The 19,728-nt window shown below is 36.9% G+C and overlaps 1 protein-coding gene across 1 annotated transcript in view; it reads left to right on the forward strand.

Annotated features, from left to right (window-relative positions):
• LOC104542942 (voltage-dependent calcium channel subunit alpha-2/delta-3-like) overlaps window positions 1–13,334 on the forward strand; it is a gene marked incomplete at both ends in the record, with an annotated part of 26,611 nt that extends 13,277 nt beyond the window's left edge. Inside the window, 3 exons of the mRNA XM_010187416.1 lie at window positions 11,721–11,852; window positions 13,026–13,086; window positions 13,184–13,334. Coding sequence (XP_010185718.1) covers window positions 11,721–11,852; window positions 13,026–13,086; window positions 13,184–13,334 — 344 coding nt within the window. The remainder of the gene's footprint in view (window positions 1–11,720; window positions 11,853–13,025; window positions 13,087–13,183) is intronic.
• Between the last annotated feature and the right edge of the window lie 6,394 nt (window positions 13,335–19,728).

Genomic DNA, 19,728 nt, shown 5'->3' on the forward strand with positions numbered 1-19,728 from the left:
CCTTATAGCTTTGCTCATGACATTATTTGTAGCACATGTACAGTCTTTTGTGCCTCTTTGTCTCTCTTGTCACCTATAATTTACTGGCTGTTGAAAGTATAGATTTTATCATGTGACTTAAACCTCTGTTTAAAAGCTTTGTGTATTGATTATTATTATTACTACTATGGAAAATTGGCAATAAATTATTTGTGTGCTGTCATATATTTTTTTCGGGATTGTAGATCATAGAATCAAAGAATGATTTGGGCTGGAAGGGACCTTTGAAGGTCATCTAGTCCAACCCACTCTGCAATAAGCAGGATTATCTTCCAAACAGATCAGGTTGCTCAGAGCCTTGTCCAACCTGACCTTGAATTCTTCCAGAGATGGGGCATTTACCACCTCTCTGGGTGACCTGATCCAGTGTTTCACCTCCCTTACCATAAAATATTTCTTCCTTATAACTAGTCTGAATCGACTCTCTTTTTGTGTAAAACCATTATCTTTTGTCCTATTGCAAGGTGGTTTTCTTTTCTTGCAGTTGTTTCATTCTTTCCTATCTTTTGCTCTTCATAATCACTAATAGTTTAAGCAATTCTTTGAAAATTATTAGTGAATTAGATTATTTATGAATGCAGTGGGACTTTGGATAATTCTGAACTCAGTGCTTTTAGTAAAAAAAGCATCAGGTCTAGGCTGTGCTTTTCTGCTTACCCTGTTTAGTTTTTGAATGCTGAAATCATTGCAGAAGTACTTCTTAGACTTAGATTTGACAAATTGTCTTTAAGTTTTGCATGAACAGTTTAGAGACTGGTAAAGCATATCACCTGTGTCAAATGGCATTTCTGTTGCATGACTTTCACTTCATGTTAGAAGATGAGTTTATGCACTGCAAGTCAATAAATACAGGCTCTAATCAAAAGTTTTGCTTACATAGGAAAAAAAAACTGCTGCATGTAACAGAGACTTCTCTGAAAGATATTGAAACGTGATGAACCACAACCATTTTTGATTGAGTTTTTTTCACTTTGATACTTAAAAAGAGCTATGAATATTGTTCAGATATACTTTCCTATCAGTGCCTTCCAAGTGGCTGTCAAAGTTGAGATTACCTATTTTCTAGAGTATTAGAATGAAAAAAAATTCTCAAGTGATGCAGAAAGATTATAATCTGCAGCTAGCAGATATGTAAAACCGTTTTCCTGCAAGGTGTGAAATTGAGAAATGAAATCTTGCCTGTCACTGTTTTATATGATTTTATGGACTGTGCTTCTGAAAATTCAACATCCTGGAGTTGTTATTTAAATAGTCAGGGCAACATATTGTCCTGGACCACTGTATTTATATTTTTTAATCCTTCCCCTGAATTGTTTGTCTTCACATTTTAAGATCTCTAGGACAGTGTTTGCAGTGTCTTTCTAACTTTAGTCATTGTTTAATTTAAAAGGAACTTTCTTAGTCTAACTGATTTAGTCAAGGTTGCAGAGAACTTCCTATCTTCCCATTTTTCTTTCTTTTAGCTCTTACTGGATATTGGACAAAGATGCACAGACTTTTCTGCTTATTCCATCTGGTTTTGCTCAAATTCTGCCTCAAATCCAATTCCCAGAGTCTACTCAAGCTGCTGCTTTGTTCTTGCAAAGAGCTTTAGCTTCACAGATTCTTTTTAAATCCTTTTTCTATTCTCTGTCTTTAACAGCAAGCCTTTTGGAAATGTTGGCATCACCACACAAGATGTATAATGTGCTCTATCTCTCTTGTATCCTAGTTTGTCTGTCTCTGGCTGTGGATCTAATCTGTGTGTTTCTAATACATCCACATTACCATGGCAACTACATGTCAGGTACAGGCTACACGGTAACATTAAGTTTTTCCTCTAAAAAGCCCTGCTCTCTACCATGCCTTATTCAGCAGCTGTTGCTTAGTTACTTGGGATTGGGCTTTGCCTTTTGACAGATGTGAGCCAGTGAAGGTTTGCTAATACACATTATCTCCTGTACAGTATTAAGAGGCTTTTTGACCTGAGGCACCCCTGTTAATCATGGTGCCTCCCCTACTTCCTTGTTGCTTCCAGGGGCAAGAAAGTGACAATAATTTACTATTGGCCTATAATGGTAGAAAATCACTCTGTCTCCTTTTTCATGTTTGCTTTTTCTGTGTTATTTTCTCTGATGAGTATTAACTTCTCTGATGACTGGTTAGAAGCTGTCGAGCCACCGTTTCAGCTCCCATTGTGAAAGGTTGGAAGCAGCAGTTGTTTAATGCTGTTATTTCTGTCCACTTGGGCCTGGGTACTAGGTAACCCACACAGGAATGTATAAAGGCATATCCATGGCACACATTAGAGCTCAACTGAGAGCATTAAAAGGCTACTGCAGAGTGTGGAATTGCAGATAATGAGTCCTGCTATAAGTCCCCTCATTAGCTCATGGTTGCTGCTGTAGCAGTTCAGCTCTGTGACTTCTGGCACTGGAATCAGTATCACAGTATGGTCCTGTACCACACTTAACTGGGCATATGTGTAAGTGGGCTCAGTGTGAACTCAGGAAGGTTTGTTGCCTTGACTTTCATTGGGTCCCTGAGCCTCTTCAGAAAATATTTCAGGTTTATATATTCAAACTGACTTGTTCTTGCTTGCTGCAACTCACCTGTTTCACTTTGAGGGACGTTATATTGGAATAGCGAGTGAGGAAAATGGCATCTGAACCCTTTGAACTGTAGGGGAAGAGTGTGGAACCCTTTGAACTGTAGGGGAAGAGTGTGGAACCCTTTGAACTGTAGGGGAAGAGTGTGGACTACAAAGACAAAATTTTCAAGGATTAAGTAAATGAAGCACAAAAGAAAAGTGTCACTAGACTGAGAATACGAATGAGAAGCAAGGCAATAGCAACATCCCTTTTAATCAGAGTGAATTTACTGACCTTGGAGAGAGTACATTTTAATGTTAACTGAGACATTTTAATGTTAACTGAGACTTTTAACTAGTTTTAACCCAAGCACTTTTACTGTCCAGAGTCTCAAGACCTTTGATTTTGGGTGCTTATCTGAACAGAAGTCTGATAAGTTATTTCAGCTTCATTTTTTATTATCCTAGGCATTACCTAATTACCTAATTTATCCAAGCATCCCTTAAGTGAAGCAAGTTGTTCTTACAATTAGCATCACTGAAGGAAAAAGAAACTTTAAGCATATAAGCACAGAAATTATGGGATCTGACCCCAGACAGTCACAGCTGCAGGACCAGTAAGGAGACAGTTAAATGTGTTGGACTAGCTTAATTAGTGTTGTCTCATCCGGCTTCATTTGGCTTTTAAAGATGTGTCGGTAACATGTTGCTTGCTTGAAAGGTCTGCCTGGAATGCACTGGTGAAAAGATCGTGCATGAAATATATGTTATATTGCAGAATAAAAAGGGAGTGGTATGAATTACCATTTAGACATACTTCCTTTAAGTTTATGAAAAATTTGAAAATCACTTTCTCCAAAAATAATTTATAAACGTAATTCCTCCTTTTCATGAGGCTGAAGTGTGTTTTTGTTGCCTTGTTGATCAGTTTCCTACCTGGAGCTGAAGTTAGTGCCCAAAGCTAGGCATTATTTATGTAATGTATATGTTTACAAAAAGATTCATTCTTTTTCCTTCAGCAGCAATGGGAAAAAATTCCACCCAAACAGGTTAAAGAAATGTCAATTAGGGCACCATTCTCCTGTTCCAAAAGCAGTTGCCTTTGTCTTACACTAAGTGAAAAGAAATTTAGTTGCTTTAAACATACAAGCTGTCCTTCTCCTTACCTTTATTCTCTGCACTTGAGTCTGGAAAATAATTGGGTTTGAGGTTTTCTTGGTACTCTCTTCTATTTTTGTGTAATCACTATGTAACCCAAAGAAAGATCAGAAAAACCCCAAACCAGTAACAAAAGAACCCCACTATGCATCTATTGCCTACATCTATATACAGGCATGTGGGTGTAAATATATATATATTATACTTTAAATATGTTATTGTTATTATATACCTAATTATTCTTTGAGAGCAGCTATTTCCACTTTCTATCTGTCTGTGGAGAATTTCTTGTAGACTTTTGCTCATCATTAGCCTCTATTGTGCAAACTGTTCCCCTCTTTTCTCATAGTAATATACCTTTTAAAAAACAATGAACAATAATTGTAATTGGTCTGTTCTCTTTTGAAGTGCTAACTTTCTTGACTTGTGTTTCTTTCATTATTTTAATCAGAAAAAGCAATCAGGGAATAAGGGTATGTTCTGTTACTGGCTTAAAATAACCAACAGGGAAAAGTAGGCAGGGTATCTTTTAGTCTGGAATATATTAATGAAAAAATCTCATTATCTGACACAAGGTTATTTTTAATGGACTGAGTTTATATGCTAGGAATGCATTGGAGAGTTTTATTTGTTTTTTTCTCTTTATGTTGCATTACTTAAAGATTTTTCAAGACTTTTTCCTCCATGAACTGTGTTGAAAAAACATTCTTAATCTGTAAACAGTGGTAATCAATGTAATAGTTCTGGGTTTCTGAAAACCTTTAGGATTGAATATGCAAAAACATTTGATTAAATGATTGTATGGCACATGTAAAAATTGTAGCTTTTATTTAGGATGGAGCACAGAAGATTGACATTTGACACAGGATCATAGAAGTTTGTCTAAATAAACATTTCATTCATTTGGTCTGCTATTTTAGAATACAGTAATAATTTGTTTCTCCATCAAAACAGATTCTTCTTTGATTTTTCTTGGATCTTTGTTGTGTGAAGAGGAGAAAAGAAGGCTTGCTCTTCTGGTGAAGTGTTAGTATGCTTGGCTAGAATGTAAACTGTTTCAAAACATTGTTTGGCTAAAACCTTATAAAGACATTTTAATGCCGTACTTTGTTTATCTAGGTGTCTTTCTTGCAGCTTTTATTTGGCACATTCCTGAAGCAGCAAATAGTATTCAAGAATCCATAACTGATTTTGTAATGTATTCATCCCAAGATGCATTTGTGCATCTGCTCAGTGTTTTCAGTATGTTTTAGTACTAGCTTCAGAGGTTTTGAACCAGCTGAACATTTTCATATCTGTGAGGGTTTTTCCAATTTTTTTTTTCTTGGAGTAAAACTTTCATTCTACTCAAATTGTGCAAATGTTCTTTGTGCAAGGGAAAAAGTGCTACACAGAAAATATAAACCACTAAAGCAGTAAGGGACCATTGATTTGACATGACTTGTGAAGCGCATAGATACGTGTGCTGTCGTATTGGATATTTGCACATTCTATGCTGATAGTATGTTGTTACTCCCAGGAAGGTAGCAGCAAAGGTTTAGTTTATTATAGCCCAATAGAACTGTAATGCACTTTACATGCTAAAACATTTCTTTTTAAAGGTTCTCATACCTCCATTTTTTGTATGCAAGAGGCATGATGGGCTGATAAAACTAGGAGGCCCTTAACATCTCCTGTTTGAAGTATTATTTGTTGGTCCTTGCTGCAGTGTGTCGTGTAACCAAGTTGGCAGTTTGTATAATTCTGTCTTGCTGAATATCTGAGCAGTAGGAATTAGACGCGTATTGTGAAATGTTAGTTTAGCACTTTGCATGGTCTTGTACTTTAAATGGCTTTTCTAAAGATTTGTGAGCAGGTCTGTTCTTGAGAAAATTCCATAAGGATGATTTTTATTCCCAAGACTGTGCCTTCTCTTTGAAGTATCAGTTTGACTACAACTCTGCTAAAATGGTCCCTTTTGGTATGTTGTGTGTTAAATATCTTACAGCACGGTTGGCTTCATTTAGCAGCAGTCACGTTTGCATTCTTTTTCTCTAGTTTGCACTGTGTTCCACTGGCTTCCTGCATCGTTTGCCATGACACTTCCTGCCCTGCCACTTGCAGAGGCTTAGATTTCCTGTTGCTGATAGTCACTGTTCCATCAGCCTGCACAGAACTTTCTTCTTGCCATTGACTTTTTTTTTTCAGTATTCAAGACTAATTTTGTTTCTGTGATGAAATTGCAGTGCATTTAGTGTCTCTATTCAATTTGGTTAATTCCTATGTTCTGAGCATTTGTTTTCTTTTTCCTACTTGGAAAACTGTTTTTAGAGTGGCTTTTCATGTTGTTCGCCCTGTCTCTTAGTCACACCCTGGCATCCTAGAGTTCTAGGGTGTGGTATTTTCATAGCAGTCTTTCAGGTTTCATAGTCTTCAATCCATAAACTGCAAAAATGTTGAAATGTTTTTCTGAAAATACGGAAATATCTTGGTATCTGTGGTCACGTTAATGTATGAAGTGATCATCTGCCAGGATTACTGAGTTTTGACTTTAGTTGTCCTCAGCTAAAGGCCTCTTAGCATTTGCTGGGTAGGCAATCCTATTTTGTTAGACCACGTTAGTGATAGATAAGGAGTTAAGTTAGTGATAGATAATGGCCACTGCCCCATGTGCCTGGCTCCTGTGACAACAGTTCTATTAAGCAGCATCTTTCTAGTTTTTCCTGAGATGAACAGTAAGTGAAGCCTTTGACTTTTGCTTCAACTTCCTCCTTTAATTTTTTTAAAAAGGTAATATTCTGTGTTCATAGATCATGCTTATATGCCGTTTCCAGGGCTTTGGTCTAACCGATTCACAGATCAACCCGCATAGTGGTTGCTTTTAGCTGTTACATCTAATAAGTTAAGCAGGGTCCAACCAAGTCAGTAGCTGAATGAGTGACCTCATAACTACACTGATTTGCTGCAGGACATTGCTATCGTTCATTAGGTGTCAAGCTCTTTGCAGAGTCAGAACTGAATCTCCACCCCAAAGTGGTGTTAGTGAGGAGTTTGCAGCTGTAGTTCTGGCTTTCAAATGAACTAAAGTGGAATCTCAGACCACCTTGTTCACAAAGAAAAACAAAGAAAAAAACAAACAAAAAAAACCCCAAACACAATCCCCACTTCCTCCCCACACCATAAAACTCAGCACAGAAATAAACACATCTGGCCATACTCCAGTTCTGCTGTTGCCACTTCAAAGGAGAAGGGGAATGTTATCAGGGTGATAATGAAAGCTGAAACAACTAAATACCTACTGCTATGCCTTTATAGAGTCACACACTTTAAGTCTTTACAACCCCACCTACTTACAAGGAGGGAATGGGATTCCTGACATTGGTGAATGGTTTTCAGCACATGAAGCAAAACAGACAAACATCTTCTTTTGTGTCTACAGATGGCCAGATGCTTTGATCTGTAAGCTGATGCATCCACATTACCCAGTGGAGGCAGAGGGAGGGGAAGAGAGAGAAAATAGCAAAGGCAGTTGCCAAAATTGGCATCCAGCCCCAGCTTTTGAATATGTTGGACCACCCTGAAAAGCATTTGTATTAGTGTTGAGTAGTATAATTATTAGATTACTTGTGTACATCCCAGCAAAGTATGTGATTTTGTTATTCTTTAAAATATGACCAGACTAAATATGTTGTCAGTGTCATCAAAACTAAGCTAATATTGTTGCTATCTTTGAGCCAGAAGGGTGCTGAATTTTGTATTCCTTTTCCAGAGCTTGGTGCTGTAGGCTGTGCTCATAGTGCTTTACTGTATGACAGTACCGCACTGCAAGAGGAGCGGCTGCCTTGCAGCTTGTCAGTTATTACAAGAACCAGCACCAGTTTGCATGCCAGCATCTTTGATGGCTTTCGAGGAAAAATTAATTATTATATTACAGATATAATATAATGCGGGGGGGAGTAAAATTCATTGGTAATGTTTTTTTCTTGGTAATAAAGCAGAGTATGTCAAGAAAGAGAAGTATTCTCCACTTTCTGAGTTACTTAGTGGTCTCTCTTATATTATACAGAGCTTTCTGGAATAATTAGCAAACAAACTGTGTTGTGTATGTATTAGTTTCCTTCCATAGACTTATAGTAGTCTAGATATTTTTATGGATTCTGTGAATTAAAATACATTCTCTTCTACTTCTGACTTTTGGCGTGCTGCACATCTTTCAGTCTGCACATCTTTGTTGCCTTTGTTGAGTCTTCAGACTTATTTCTTCTGGTCCGCAGTATCCATGACAGCAACTTAATTGCTACATGCGTTTGTACTGTTCTTTGGTAATTTTGTTTCAGATTCATGTCAATGTACCTATTTGCCTGGGGATTGTTTTTATGTTATAATATCAGTAAAAAACAGGTAACTTCTACACAAACAGTAGTACAGCAAAATTCCATATAATTGCATGTCAGCCCATCTAAAAGGTGAGGGAAAAGGAATATTTTAATTATATTTTAGCTGTTACTGCCAGGAAGCAAAAGCAGAAATTATCTTTCAAGAATTATGGCAGAAGCTATTTGCATTTATTTTCTTTGAGCCCCAGAACATCACATTAATTATTTTGCATTTATATTAACCTTTATCTTTTATTCTTTTTTCTCCCACCCCAAATTTCTGAATATTCATTAGCATTAACTTCCCACTTCTGGCAAGTTAATTATTTTGGGGATGCAGATGACATTCACCAGTAATATAAGAACTTGAGAATACTGTTTCTGAATGAAGTACTGGGGGCAATTTAAATAATTTAGTGTAAATATTAAAATTGAAAATTGTTCAGAACTACAAACTTGACATATAGGTTATTAGAAGATGAGACTGTAAAATTTTAATAATGTCAAGAACTCAGTTGTATTTAGGGTGGTGCATGTGGACAGAGATGTGTCCACATAGTCATTACCAAATTTAGAACAAGGAGCTTGGGTTTGAAATCCTTCTGCCTGAAGATACCATAGCTATTGAACACATACGATTTCCATGTGAAATCTGTATGCCTGCAGTTTTGTATTGTGAATACATTTTTTCTTCACCACTTTTCTCTGTATTCTAAGGATTAAAATAAATGTAACCTTATTTACTTTTTTATAAAAAGTTGATGCATAAAATTGAACTTGGTAAAGAACAGCCACCATAATAGATACACACGGTGTAGGAAGGTAGTGAATTGTCACGGGGTTTCATTTTGGAGGAATACAGTCACCATACCTTTTAATTGTGCCCTCTTATTTCAAGTGCCTGCTTAATGCTCCTCCTTTCAGCTAAAAATTCAGATTAGTTTCAGAGTCACTGCATTAATGCTTATAGCAATCAGCATTTAGATGATTAAAGATTAGTGTTGTGTACCTAATGCAGGATTTAGCAAGCTGGAGCATAGGAGGTTCAACCTGAACATAAGAAAAAACTTTTCCACTGTGAGGGTTACAGAGCACTGAACAGGCTGCCCAGAGAGGTTGTGGAGTCTCCTTCTCTGCAGACATTCAAAACCCGCCTGGACGTGTTCCTGTGTGACCTGGTCTGGGTGATCCTGCTCTGGCAAGGGGAGTAGACTCAATGATCTTTCAAGGTCCCTTCCAACTCCTAATATTCTGTGATTTGGTGATATATACTCCTAATATTCTGTGATTCTGTGATACATACACCATCCATCATGCTCAAGGAAAATTTTCTGCTTGTATTTCCATGGAATTATCTAATATGTAGTACAGACATATGAACATGTTAAGTGGCTCTTCACAGATGGGCTAGAAAATAACGTGGTGGCATGGATATTTTAATTTTATTTTTTTTAAAAAAGTGATTTATATCTGTATTTTTAGCTATAGATGTGCCACTGGAAGGATTTAACATTCAGTTTAGAGCTTAACAGGTGGACAACTGAAGTTTTCCCATGATCTTACAGAGCTGGAGTGTATATAGAACTCAAAGGAAATTGTCATTGTGAGGCAGAGTGAAGGTTCTGCTTAGATGGGTGGCACTATACAACAGATTCATTAAGAATGGGCATTAAAAATTAACCTCTGAGGAATCCAGGATAGGAGACATCTGATGAACTGATGATACTGTAAAATACTGAGCTACAATGTGCAGTGTTAGGATGAGATCTAAATGTAACTTGCTAAGACCCATTACAGTTTATTTTAAATATAAGATAGAATTGTTTGATTCATTTGGCTTTTCACTAATCCTGATGACTGAAGGGTATATGAAGAGCTTATGGTCCTCTAGATGCTTGAGGAAAAATTCCTTCTTTTTCCTTTAAACAGGCTTTTCTAGCAACACTTCCGAGAAAAACAAAACCAAACAAAAACTCCAAACAACGACGACTAAAAACCCCAAAACAAAACCAACCCTATGAACTATTCTGAACTATGTTGCTCTTTTCAAAGATGAATTAAACTTATCACCATATCTCAATATTGTAATGATGAGCCAATAATGCCACTGTACCTTTTGGTCATTCATCTGCCTCACCAGAACTTGTATAGGAGCAGCACCAGAGTATCAGTGTTTGAACCGGTACTGGGAGGTTCCAGTGGACTAAGAATAGCCTTTTCATTTTAGAGCTTCACTTCTCACGTAACGTCTAAATGCTGAACAGTGGATCAATATTTTGGGGTGCAGAACTAGGAGCATATTTTTACAGACTGATGCTAGATCCCCAGCATGGGCAGTCTTGACAGTTAATTTGTAATGTCTTAGTCACAGCTTGTTGTTGGAGTAACTGCGGACTTGGAAACAACTGGATGATAGATTTTGCCAGGAAGGCAAAACTGAAGTAGTACTGTGGTACTGTTGGACTAGTGACATGGGTTTGTTTGTTATGTGCCTGGTTGGACAGGTTTTACATGTATATTTCATCCTTAGAGAAACAAGTAACTATACCAGACATGTTTTAAAAACATCTGTTTTGCTGACCTCACTTTTTCAGGAGTCTATGTAAACTTAAATATTTAGATGAAAGCAATATTCAAAGATTTGTAGCTGAGACATTTCCCTTTTTCTGTTGTTTTTCTTGATGAACGTAAGGAATGATAACAATTCACCTTTTCTCCACTCCATTAAAATAATTCTAAGCAATCTTCTGAAATCAGTACAGCAATAATTCTGTGATATTATTTTGCAAGCTAGCGGAAGCATTATTTCAAATGCTTGAGCAAATGTTAATGTGAATTCATGTATGCACACTTTTACAAATGAAATGATGCATCTGTGATTTTAGTTCCATTTTTTCCTTTCTCTTCTGCTGACTTTACATAGAGACTGAATTGGGCATATAGCATATCTTAATTGTTTCCCATCTTTCAAAAGTCACAGTTCGAAATCGAGTAACTTTTTAAGATATGTTCATTTATTTCTGATTTCCCACTACTGAACCAAATCTGCAGCTTAAAAACATACTTAGGTAGCCTGGGTTTCTAGGAATTGGTAGATGGGGATGTTTTAAACAGAAATGGTTTATTTTCAACATCAAGGATTTGCTTTGTATTTCTCTTCCTATGGGACTAAAAAATAATGAGGTAATTGTTGTGAAATCTGTGTCCAGTGTTGTCCAAATAACAGTTAATGTTATTTGTCATGAGACTTTGTTTTTGTTTGTATAACATAATTCATTCAAGTGTGAAATGAAAGGTGTTTCACTTTCTGTTCCCACACATAAAATTTCAGATATAATGAGAAGTTACCAAGTTAAATATAAAGAGAAAGGTATAAAGTGTTGCCATGAGACATTCCATGCAATTAGGGAAAGTAAATTAAATAAATAATCTATTATTGACTTGTTTATGTTCTCCAAAACAAATCATACAGTAGCTCCAGATAGATGGTCTAATGAGCAATTTTAACTTGTACTGAATAAGCTGAAGATGATCGAGTTAAAGGGAATCTACTTAAGTAAAATAACTTTTCTTTTTGTTTGTTTTGTGGTGTCCCCCAGATCCAGCCATTGTTAATGGAGTTTATTGGTCAGAATCTTTAAATAAGGTGTTTGTTGATAATTTTGATCGTGACCCTTCTCTTATCTGGCAGTACTTTGGAAGTGCAAAAGGATTTTTCAGACAATATCCAGGTAAGAATAATACAAGTTCTTACGTGGAATAAAATAAAGAATGCTATGGCTGCAAATTTGCATTGAGTATTGCCACAAAATCACTTTCACAGATACCTGCAGGTTTGATTTTACTTTATCTAATTTTCAGAGATATATATTTCTAATCAACATTTCCAACGTTCTTAGCTTTTTCAGCCAATTTTCATTTGGAGGTGAAGGTAACTCATGTACTCACAGACATTCTGATTCAGATATACATATACACACATACGAAGAATAACTTCCAAACAGACTGCAGAGAAGCAAGGTAAAAAGATTAGATCCTTCATATAGTACTGAAGTTAGATAATGTGCTCTATTGATGCATACAGTGGGACTTAATTGTAGTTTATTGTTTAGTTTTTAGACTTCCACTTAACCTGACATCTTTGCATTTAAAGATTTCAGACACTTGTTTTATACTTTAATTTCACACCAGTTGTAATAAAATGCAATTAGATCACTTGTATAATTTCTGTAGAAATAGGTTAAAATATATATTCTTACCTATTAAGTGTTAAATAAGTTAAATAAACTGATCCTCAGCTACTGTGTCTTTGGATCAGGTCCATGGTGGGAACTCCTCCTTTAGCTGGCATGGTTTAGCAACCCATGTTTTGTAAAGCCTGAAGTCTTGAGTTTATTGTGAGCAAGTTTACTATAAGCCTGTACGTCTGAAAGTGACTGAAAGTAATGGCTACTACATCTGTGTTAGTTTTAGATTATAGTTCAGTTCTCAAGCTCAATTACATTTCAAGGGTAGAAGAAATGTTAGGCCTTATTTTAAAGGCTGTTTCTTGTTTTGTGCTAAAAAACAAGTGTAAAAAGTAGGAAGGATTGCCCTGATAAAGCTTGCCAGCATCAATGACCTAGTATGACAATACTTTGGTGACAGCAGTATGATGAACATAGTAGGCTTCAAGAGGTTTTCACCTTACAGTAGGCTAAAAAGCAGTGAGGAAAAAATATTGTTTCTGGTGTTCCTATTTTATTAAATTAATTTTTTCAGTATTTGCTATGTTATAATACTTCTGCCTGTTAGGCTGAAGTATGAAACTTCATTAAGTGCTACTTTGCCCCAATACCGCAGATACATTTTGAACAGGTACTGTGAAAATGTAATGTGATCTTTCTATCTCTTTTTTAAAACAGGAATTAAATGGGAACCTGATGAGAATGGAGTCATTGCATTTGACTGCAGAAATAGAAAATGGTAGGGAATAAATGACTAGCAGTGTTTAAGAAATTTGAAAAGAGAAAAGTGCAGTAAGAACAAGTTGTTTTGTTTGTTGGTTTTTTTTTTGTCTTAGGTACATCCAGGCAGCAACTTCTCCAAAAGATGTGGTAATTTTAGTAGATGTCAGTGGCAGCATGAAAGGGCTACGCTTGACTATTGCAAAACAGACAGTTTCATCTATTTTGGATACTCTTGGAGATGATGACTTCTTCAATATAATTGCTGTGAGTGTCTGAGTGCCTCAGGATTTTTCTTCCTTTTTTTTTCCTACCATCATGTGTTGCTATATATCATGTTTTACATCACACAATACATCTGAAAAATGTTGCAGGTAGGTTATGGAAATAAGATGACATCTGAACCGAGTGGACAGACACTGATTTTCCAATTCAAGCTTCTTCAGGTAACAGTGTTTTCAAAATGTTTTCCTATTACATACAATCTGAAACCCCTTAAACAAGCTGTCTTGAGTTTGAGAGTTGCAAAGAATAGTAATCTGTTTTGTAGTTTGCCTGAACTTTCTACATTACCTTAATTTTTAAGTTTGGGATATGTCCTTATAACTGACCCCAACCTACTTTTCTGCTCCTCCCAGCTTCTGCAATACAGTGTAAATTGCAAAATGGTTACTATATAAGAATTAATGGAAACAGACCTTAGCTATTGCTGAAGCTTGTATGGCGTGATAAAATGCCAATGCAGGTCCTTATTATTCATGCTTTCCTAAATGTCAATCTGAAATGTATGTGTGTGGTAAGTCATGTAGAGTTATTACTGGTGCTTTCTAATAGTGATAAATTAGATCATCAGTAGTTCCTGTTATTTACGTATGGTAGTTAGTTTTCCATGGTACAGGTACGTGTTTTACACTATTTAAGAGTAATGAGATCAATTATGTAGGTAGGAATGGCTTTAAAAAGTCAAAAACTGACATCAAAACTACCATTTGGCTGGGGGATGAGGGAGTGGGAGATGGACGAGGAACTAGTGATTTTATAAATTCTCCTTTGCTGATACTCTTTTGCTAATAGTTTATAAATATGTAGTTTTATTATATACAGAAAGAGTAAAAATGTCTTCAGACTCTTGAATGTTAAGGAGGAGGTTGGCCATATTTTGCTACAAGGGAAGTGCCCTTTGTGTACTACAATAAACTGCCCCACTGACACCACTACAAATAATTGAGATTGTATGAAGTATATATGCCTGAAGTATATGTGCATTTACTGTGTTTTTAACAGCGAGCAGTTAGTTCAGAATATCTTTCATATTAATCTCCTTGCATAATTGTGTAATTAGCAGAAACTCATGCAGTAGAAAGACATAATTACATACTGTATCAAAAAAAGTTTTACTGTCCTTCAAAAAAATTGTGATTAACTGAAATCTAAATAAGTTTTGTGAGTTAAAAGTATGTTTCAACTAAATAATTATTAAGATACTTGATCAGCCATTTTTCGGTGTATAATGTCTGTGTTTATCAGTAGTTGTGACAGTTACTGTGAATTATGTAGGCATAAAAAAGATGTGGGTTTTTAAGTGAAGATTTTCACTCTGGGAAAACCAAAAGACTCATTTATAACAGAAAAAAATTAAAGATATCTAGAATCCAAAGTAATGATTTTACCCAAGTAATACGGCAGAAGTATTGTGTAAATACTACCAAAAAGATCAAGTATAAAATAACTAAATGGCATTTTTAAAATTTAAACTTTATTGAAAATTAACTGAGCTGTGTGTAGAAGAGCATGGATTCACAGAATTTTTGCATAATTTGTTGCCAATTATCAAACTTCTGATCACTGATTCAGGTACCAAGGAAAGGAAAGAAACTTCCAGCTGAGCCTTTCTTCCCCCTTGTCCAATCTAATCTGCTGTCCGGCACCTCCCGCCCTGTGTCATGGTCTCAGCACCCCTTTGCTGCCATAGCAGTCCCTCCCCTCTCCTGGGTGAGGCGATGGGTAGTGTGGGAGGTCAGGGATCTGTGTAGGTTTCTGTGAGCAGCTTTGTGCTTAGTTCCTTACTGCTACTCTTTGCTGCTTACTGGTTTTCCTCTGGTGCTCTTTGCTTTTGCCTTCAGTGTGGGTCACCCATGGACTGCAGTGAGGGGAGTCTTCACCTCAGCCTGAGCTGCCCAGGGCTGCAGTCCCTCAGGGGTGCCCCTGCTCTGGTGTGGGTCACTTGCAGGCCCCAGTGTCCAGAAGCACACCCCCTTCAGCATGATGCTTTGCCAGCTGTTTTTCTAAGTGTTTCTACCCCTGATGGTTTCTTCCTCCCGCCTGCCGGCCTGAGGAAACCACTGCTGCCTCAGGCTTGCTGCTGCAGGTTTGGCACCTCACAGGTTGCTCAACTGGCTGTGACTGGCACAGGGCAGTTCATGGCTCTATCCCACACAGCTTGCTGCTGCAGCCCTCTCCTCCTTACACCTAAAATGTAGTTCGGTTAGTACAAGAAACTCTTAACATTTAGAAAGGTATTAATTACTGTAGTAATTGCAGTAATTACTGTGGCAGTTTTAGCAATTTTGTGAGGTAACCTTTTCATCTGAAGGTTCATTCCTTTCTATAACTTCTTTTAGAATTAATATGTGTTTATTTGTTGAAATAAGTAGAAATAGCAACTGAGAATGCAATTTTGTTAACGGGTCAGCTGCTTAATTTCATTAGGACACTGCTAGTTCAGTTAGTGTGCAAATATAAAGCTGAAATTACTCACTGTATTTCAAGAGTTACCACAGAAACGAGAAAGGAGAAAACAAGGAGACCATGACAGGAGTGACAAGTGGGTAGAGTGCTATGCTGTTACCTGGAAGGTATCTTGGAAAAAGTGCTTTAAGGAGTTGTTTTGGACTAAGTGTCACAATATAATGCTTGCCATCTCTCAAGGAAAAAAAAAAGTAAAGAAACTGCAAAATTTGTTTGCTTGAAAATGTAACAAGCTGGTAACAGAGACCAGTACTGTGTTTCACTGAGGAATGGTGTAGGTAGGCTGGGGCTGGATTACAAACTCCTTAAATTTGGCATGTTAGAGGAAGACATAGCGAGGGTACACAGTAAAGCCAGGGTTACTGTGATCAAAATGATCAGAAAGAAACACTTCTAAAGCACTACCTCTGAATAAGTACCAGCAGGGTACTTATTTTTGTTATTTTTGTTGAGACTGGAGAGGATACTGCAGTGGTCAAAACATGAGACAACAAAGCCCACCGATTATTCTTCTGAAAGGCCTGTTTAAATTTTTGCTCTGTGAGGACTGCTGGACATCTGAAAGTCTGAGACAATGGACCAAGTACTTCTTTCTCTTCCCAGACCAGAATTTGGGGTGGAATATGAGCTTTATGTGGGAAACCTGAACAAACAATACATTTATTAGATGAAGTGAAAGTTTTGAGCCTGAGTGATTGTCAAGGTGGCTTTATTGTGCACAGTGATTAATGAAATAAATACTTGCAACAGAAGACTTCTGTGAGGAACCAGATCAGGAATTAGGATTTGAATAGGTTAAAAAGATGTCTCTCTCTTCCCCTGTCATTCTCACAAGGCCCAAAGCATGCCTACATTTTGAGGCAAAAGAAGAAAATGCAAGGAAAATAGTGATAGAAGATGTGAGAGAGGACTTACAGATGAGCAACAGACAGAATGGAGCAAGTGGAAGGGTTATGCAAGTAGTTGAGAAACTTTTGTGTTACAGTAAGAAGGAGGAATACTTTTAAGTTAGCCGAAAGAGAAAGAAAGCAGAATTGGTTTAAGAGAGGGCTCTGTGTTGACAGAGAGGGTCAAGGACAGAAAGGAATTAAGCATTGAAAAAATGAGTGTTTATGTCAGTGGAAGAAGAGGAAACAGAACTTAGCAGATGAAAAAGTGAAGTCTGAATAGCAGTTGTGCAAGATTTGTGGTCATCAACTCTGGTAGTTTTTTATTTTCCCTTTACAATAGTTCACTGTATAGTAAGTTTTAAGCTTTTTAATTTTCAGGTGGTTTTACATTTCAGTATTCAATGCACAAAAAGATGTTTGGGAGTCTCATTAACTATAATGGGAGATATGGTCACTACATACTAACATAGTTAAAAACTTAATTAGCACTTATAAATACCCAGTAGGATAGCAAAAAAAACCCTAACAAACCCAAACCCTGTCAAGAACAAAGCCCAAAAGCCACTAGCTGTACGTTAGCTGTGTTGTTTCATAGCCACTTGATATTTTACTAAATATATTTTTAACTTTATATGTATATATAGCAGAAAGCAGAACTCAGTGCAGGTCTTTCCAGAGAATAGATGTAAAAGGATAATGTTACAAATCGTTTTAGCTTTCATGAGTAGATTGTTGCAAAATCTATCAGAAATTGATGGACTAGATGATTGAATTGAAAAATTTGTTGAAATATAAGAGTGATTTTGTGCTGCCTACGTTAAAATTTAAGGTCAGTTCACTGGTGCATGAACAGAGATGCCTGCAACAACAAGAGAAAAGTCATATTTTTCCAATTCACTTTGAAGTATAATTCCAAGTCATGCATTAAATTAACAGTATTATGATAAAATGAGTTCTCATTTTGCCAAATGCTGAAATTTTTAACATGCTTTTATAAAAATGTAAACTCTACATTAAATAGATATTAACTGAACCAAAAAACGTTAAGCTAATTTTAATGCTCTAATCTCACCCTTTTAGAAAAATTGATTAGAAGAAAAATATTTGATAATTCAAAGCACAGTAGTATTGTTCCCTGTTTTTAATTTGTAGAATTTTCCATTATATGTGGTTTCTATATAGTCTTTTCTTTGGAATTCTTGCAGTCATACAGGATAGATTATGGATAACCTTACTTTTCAGTCTGCCTGAAAAATAAGATTCTGTACAGCTAATGTGTGAGGAGGCTGCGAAGGAGAAATACAGCCAATTGTTAACATCTATATGATTGCTCCAAGCAGTGAGCTGCGATTGTGTGACACTTGTTGTGCATGGTAGCACTAGTGCAACTTTGAAAATACCAATTCCTTTGGTTCCTTTTCTGGTTTGGCTTCATTGTCGGATCTTGGGTTGGGCTGTATCGGATGTCAAAGTATGTCTAACGTAGCGTGAGATCTTTGTGTGTTGTTGCACAACGAAATGTGAATTTAATTTGTGTTTGTAGACCTTGCTCCAGACAGGTTAAGCATTACGATGTGTAAATATGGAAAATGCAAAGATAAATGTAAACTACTTGTGTAGGTGTGCTAGAACTGCACATATCTCACATTTTCAGAATATTAATAGTATCTGATTAAACAATGTAATTCGGCAGCTGTCTAACTATATGGTTCCTCTTAGTTCAGATTTTTAGCCCACTCATTTTATTTTATGCCTGTTGTGCAAAGAAATCACTAAAGTGACAAAGCAATGTGAAATAATAAAACAGATAAATGTAACTAAGTAAATAAAATAATAATGAAAATCAATGTCATAAAATGTTTTAAACACAAGAGAGATGAAAGTAGACTGATGTTTTAGAGGATGAGCTCAGAAAGGAAGTTAGTTGATTTTTACTTCTCTCCTTACCTCCTTTAGCAAAACACAGGCTATTCACAGCTACCGCACAGGTATTGTGCAAATTCTCAGCTGTTGCATCACAGCTGTCACAACTATAATACGCAAAGAAGTCATATGGCAAAGCATAGGGGTATGGGACTATGTAATGCTAGGAAATGTAAGAAAACAGTGTAATGCAAGACTCTTACAAAGCTAAATGCAGGCTTTTGCTGAGGTAAATTAACAAGTGATCGATGCTGAGTATTGCTGACAAACTCACTGGTTACTAATCAGTCATTTGATTCAAAAGCAGAAAGCTATTTCACTAAATAATTTTTAAATGTCATGAAAAGCTGCAGAACTGAGTTCAAATTGCTGATAAGGTGGTAGGAAGAAGGGGCTGGATTTTTTCCCTTTTCCACTTTAAAGGTTTGGCACAGATAAACGAGAGGCAACACAATTAACCCTGCAAAACGTCCTATGACAAGGACAATGAAATTGAATGTATGTGATGAAGCACAAGTTGGGTATTTTGCTAGAAGCTGACAGTTATACTAAAGATCTTATCAAATGGATTTGCTAGCATAAGCAGCAAACACTGCTTGAATGCCTTCACACATTGCACCAGAATTCTTCAGTTTTCATGGACTTGGAGAGGAACATGTTAGCTGTTTTGGGAATTTCTCTTGGAACAGAAATAATTTTGTCCAGCGAATATTTCCATTTCTTAATATTTGAGTGTATTGAGTTTTCTGTGAGGGGTTTTTGGTTGTGTCTTTGGTAACGGGGGAAGGGCTATGGAGATGGCCCTTTAAGAAGCTACCTGAAAAGCTCCCTCTTAAACTCTTCCCTTTGGCCAGCCCCCCCTCTGACCAGGGCAAAGCCGATAAGGGCCCCTGCGAATTCATGGATTTAAGGGGGCTGCAGGGCATGCCTCGCTCTCTCTGGCACTGGCACCGGCCCTGGCCAGCGCAGCCCCAGGTGTGGGTGGCGCGGCCCTGGCCCTGCCCGGCTGGGCTTGGCCGGCGGCGACCAGAACTTAAGCTTAAGCCTTGCTGCAGCTCATCCCAAAAAGAAGAGAGAGAGCTGGGATCTCCAGAACCATC

Source organism: Mesitornis unicolor, unplaced genomic scaffold (assembly GCF_000695765.1).
Source record: "Mesitornis unicolor isolate BGI_N332 unplaced genomic scaffold, ASM69576v1 scaffold23336, whole genome shotgun sequence".
Taxonomy (NCBI): Eukaryota; Metazoa; Chordata; class Aves; order Mesitornithiformes; family Mesitornithidae; genus Mesitornis; species Mesitornis unicolor.